Source organism: Phragmites australis, chromosome 14 (genome assembly GCF_958298935.1).
Source record: "Phragmites australis chromosome 14, lpPhrAust1.1, whole genome shotgun sequence".
NCBI lineage: Eukaryota > Viridiplantae > Streptophyta > Magnoliopsida > Poales > Poaceae > Phragmites > Phragmites australis.
The window spans coordinates 21,872,048-21,876,860 of record NC_084934.1 but is presented as its reverse complement, the minus strand read 5'-3'; the positions used below and the strand labels follow the sequence as shown (position 1 = coordinate 21,876,860).

The 4,813-nt window shown below is 39.4% G+C and overlaps 1 protein-coding gene across 1 annotated transcript; it reads right to left on the bottom strand.

Moving 5' to 3' along the window:
• Nucleotides 1-3,994: 3,994 nt before the first annotated feature.
• LOC133890327 (uncharacterized protein At2g37660, chloroplastic-like) lies at nt 3,995-4,813 on the bottom strand. The gene is made up of 3 exons (XM_062330733.1): nt 4,666-4,813; nt 4,203-4,431; nt 3,995-4,019 (listed from the first exon to the last, which is right to left on the bottom strand). The coding sequence occupies exons 1-3, from the start codon at nt 4,811-4,813 to the stop codon at nt 3,995-3,997; spliced, it is 402 nt and encodes a 133-aa protein (XP_062186717.1).

Genomic DNA, 4,813 nt, shown 5'->3' with positions numbered 1-4,813 from the left:
CAATCTGGCGTTAAGTAATATGTAGATGGACAGAAGGATGTGAAGGAGGAGGAGGAGGACAAGGATTCCGTTGTGGGGGAGGAGGCGTCCTGATCTGTGATTGCATACTTGATGATATTGAAGAGTGATTCGGGAGATGTATTTTTCACAGATTTGCCTGAATATATGCTTTGAGCTGAGTGCCACGCATAGTGGACACATGTACCTTTGAATTGTGAGAAAAGAGGTTGCTTAAATGCAGAAAATATGTATATGAAAGGAAACAAAGCACAAACTTTTGCTTAGTTTTGTGTGTTTGTGCAAACGTATGGTGTTATTCGCTGTCTGGAATTAGCATAGTTTGCTCCTTGCCTTTGCTATGCTAATGCCAGTAGTGATTTCTTCAGTTATTGGAAGTGCACTTCAACTAGTTTGCCTGGAACTATGTACATTCTTGCTGATTAGTGTAGAAATTTGTTAATTAAATTACACGAATAAATGTACCAGATAAAACTTGTTTGCAATGTAAGTATGCTTTTTAGCGCATTTCGTGTATATAGAATACTGGAATACTAGGGTTTCCAGTCAGTTCATCTGGACTTGAAAAGGGCATGTTTTTTATGCTATACTCATACATTATTCCCAAAAATCAAGTTTTGCTCCAATTTCTAAGGTTGTATATAGAAAACATTGAATTGAACATCACTTTCTTGAAATTAGATTATGACAAGAAATGTTGGAGGAACATGCGGATTGGAGTATTCAATTATTGTTTTGGCAATTATGTAAAATTCCTAAATCTCATAGTACTTGTGCCTCCACTTCACAGCTTCTGCATGAAATGCTAAAAACATGCTGCAGCCAAGTGTGGAAAACTTGTCCTAAATGCCGGCAATTAATCAGGTAAATCTCAGCCTGCAAGCCTTTCCACTTCCCCCAAAGAAGTTGGATGGTAAATATGCTCCATAGGCTTAACTAAATGGTTGTTACTCTGCAGCAATTCAAGATCGTGCACTATCAACACGGTTTAGTTGTACCTTAGCACCAAGAACACGATTCTGAAGAAATATGATGGCAGGTTGGGTGTTGCTAACCTGTTCTCATATTATTTTCAGTTAGTTATGATGGTACCTTTTCCTTAGTGCAGCATGTTTTATTTGGTGTACTCTGTTTTATTTACAGAATCAAGGATATTTTCCAGGAGATATATGAAGCTGAGTGAAGATCCAAGTAAACAAAATCGAAGGTATGAGGTCTATGAAGCTGAGTGGTACATTTTAACTTCCATTTTTCGATTAACATGGTCGAGCCTGGTCTGAGTCCTTTTTTTTTCTCATCGGTGTATCTTTTGCTCTTTGGTCCCTGATATGTATGAGCACTGCCTTATTGATGACATGGTAGCGTATGCACTTAAGAGTAAAGGAGGATATGTATGGGCTTGCAAGAATTATGATGGAGATGTCCAGAGTGATTTCTTAGCTCAAGGTTATAATTTGCTTGCCTCCAGCTTTTAGAATCTGTACTCAAGTTTTGAGTATTGTTTGCTACTAGCTTGCTCTTGGTTAACAAGTGTTGTCTTAACTCTAGGATTTATTAGAATTGCAGGTTTTGTCTCATTGGGTCTGATGACATCAGTACTGGTAAGTAACAAAATTTGTTTTCACTTCTTAGCCATGATAAATGTCTCATCGGCCATAATATTTTTTGTTTGGTCAAATATGAAGAAATGAGTGTAATTTACTTGGATGCTGCTAGATTTAGCAAGTATTTAAGGTTTCAGAAGAACACAATTTTTGTGAATCACAATGATGCCGATTGGTTTATGTAACCATGTCCCAGGTATGCCGATATGGTCACAATTCTTACCTTTTGAACTCATGGAGTTATTTTGTTATAATATAACCAAAGTCTACAAATCTTTTGTTGTAATATACATTGTATCTTACACATAGTACAATCAACCTTTTGATTCTCTAAAGTATGAACCTGATAATCCCTTTATGTATGACCTACTGACGAGGGTCACTGGCATTGTTAGTTTAGTTATAGTTGCAAACCATTTCGATCACACAGGTTAACAACTGACCTTAATATTAGTGAAGATGGACTTGTCTATTTGCTTCCTGTTTTCCCTATTTCTCATTGCCAAAGCTTTCCTATTTATAACTCAGTGAGCGCATTTTACAGGTCAGCCTTCTGACAGAGTGGTACCACTAAGGATGACTTGAAGCTCTCCCAGTTAAATGACAAGTTACATGGCAATATTAAGTTTTTAGACAATTGTGCAAACAATTTAGCAGCAGGAGGTTTCTGTTGAATATGAAACATAATTATACATTTCATTTCCTCATGTATTGAAACAAATTATGTTTTCTCCATATCAGATCAGCAGTTGCGCATCTCTCCTTGGTGCAAAACACATACATGTAAATTAAATTCTTGACACAGTTATTTGCACTAGAATTTGTGTACAACAGGGTAGCTGAGATCTGTTAAACTGCACAAGCTTCCTTTGGACCTAATAACCCTTTTTGAAATCCCCAGTGCATAGTCTCCAAACGAAAGATCAATTTAGAGAATATATATCATGGAAAATCTTTATCAAAGAATACACATTATCCAACATAAAAAATTATTTAAGATATTATAGACTTATTGCACATTTCTGCCTCCGTGATGGGCTATCCAGCGTATCAACGGCGCGCTATTTTCTAGTTGTAAATCTATCTTTTACATGCCTACAAAGTAATATAAACTATTAAATAGTAACCTGACCATATATTCATCGGTTTTCTCTAAAAATAATGTCAAAATATCTAGTTATTACTCTTTTCAAGAGAAGGGAACCAAAAAGAAAGGAAAAAAAATGAAGCGATGGGAGAGCGCCTCATTCGGCCGATTTTCACCCACAGTATGGTTCAAAATCTATATGGAATATTCACGGAACCAATATTTCTCCATCTAGCATGGTTTGGTTGAATCCAAGCAAACCAAATGCAAGGACAAGGTCCGGTCCTGGATCTAGGGATGAAAATAGATGGAAACGGTCGAGAAAATTTTCTGACCATTTTTATTTTCATATTTTCTCAATTGGACGGAAACAAAAATAGGAAAGTCGGAAACTAAAACGAACACGGGATTGTGTTATACGAAAATGAACCAATCCAAACAGAAATATACCGGTATCGAACAGAAACCAGTGATTAAAATCGGGAAGATTGAACCTCAAACCATGAGTTCAAACTTCAACTAAACATGGCGAATCCGAAGCACAGTACATGAATCCATACATGATAGTGACATAAATAAATCACAACAACGTTGGTGCACTTAGCCATTCCCCACCCAGGCAACAAGCAGTAAGCCGAAGCACAGGCCTCCGTACCTGGGCAATTTTGCAGAAGCCAGATTCTCGGATCACGGTTACGAAGGCTTGTCAGTATTTGGAGAGGGTGGTCAAGGATTGTTTTATCCAAGTGTATGGGTGGCGGCCTAGATGGTCAATCGGGTCGTCATAGCATCTCTTGTCTCTGTTGGTTTTAATGTCTTTGTCTTTTGTTTTGGCTGTGTGCACCTTTTGCAGAGGCCGGAAGGTTTCTCAGATTTATTGTATCACCTGGATGTAATTCTCTGAGAGCAATAAAATCTTCCTTTATCGAAAAAAAGGCAACAGAAGTCCAGTATCTATGTGCCCACTGGCCTTAGACGGCTAGCAATCAGAACGGTGATCGAAGTCGCTGCATACGTCGACAGCACCACATCGATTCGTCCTTGGTTTGAAATACATCTTTCAAATAAACCAAGGGATGCTTATATGTAGTCTAGCGATGTTGACTCGGGTTTTTCCCTGGTGAACCATTGTTTTATACATGACGCAGGGAGGAAACTCCAACAAGTTACCAGTACATTGCCATTGCCAAGGCTGTTCAGTGGATGGTTAGGATTTGTTCCTCCCATGGATCCCACTAACACCATATCCTCTACTCCAGCAGCTTTGGCTGTCAAAGCAAGCATTTCACTTAACAAATACTATGTGTGATCTGTAAAATTTAAAACAAATAAAAACTTAAGCTTAAACAGAATGAACAACAAGCGTACCAGCATCAATCTGATTCTTTTGACCAATCCAATCCACCCAATTTTATCATAAGCTAAACTGATGAGTAACACATTCTACATATGATCTTGAAGAGGGGTTCGCTCAAAAAACCTGCTCAGGGTACCTTCCGCCTTTGCTAGGGTCAAAGCCCGGTTTCATTTTCGCGACAGCACTAGTGAGGATTATGAGTGCATCAGCATCCTGAACAGGTGCTAGATGATCTGCGTCCCTTATATCAGCAATGTAAACATCATGTGCTCCCCCAATCTTTTGTTTGCTCTCCTCTGTCCTCACTAGCCCTCTTGCGACAAACTGCTCGGATATCTCCATAAGCTTGTTGTACACAATTTGGCCTAAAATCAAGTTACTCCAGTTTGAGCAGTGAGTACACACAGGAATAGAGTTGCAGAGTTTGTTACACACCCACTGCAGCTTCACTGGCATTAGAATTTAGCACTAACTTTACAAAGACGGTAGTCAAACTGTAACCCAAATCGAAGGCATTCCCATTTCGATCACAATTCCCAGAACACGCCAGCCAATAAAAATTCCCCATCAAGGAATCTCAGGAGCCTTGAACAACAGACGAATTGAAAGGTCATCTGTAGGGGAGGAGCGCGTAGCGGTGGTGACAGTGTAGCCGTCCTTGAGGATGAGGTTGGCGGCCATGAGGAGCGGGAGGAGGAGGGGCAGGAGCGCCAGGAGCAAGCGGCTGGAGCGGGGAGGCGAGACCAT

Coding starts and splice junctions, on each gene's coding strand:
- LOC133890327 (XM_062330733.1), bottom strand. CDS start 4,813: ATGGTCTCGCCTCCCCGCTCCAGCCGCTTGCTCCTGGCGCTCCTGCCC. Junction 4,432..4,665: donor TACAGATGACCTTTCAATTC/GTCTGTTGTTCA, acceptor ACTTGATTTTAG/GCCAAATTGTGTACAACAAG. Junction 4,020..4,202: donor GACCCTAGCAAAGGCGGAAG/GTACCCTGAGCA, acceptor TAAATTTTACAG/ATCACACATAGTATTTGTTA.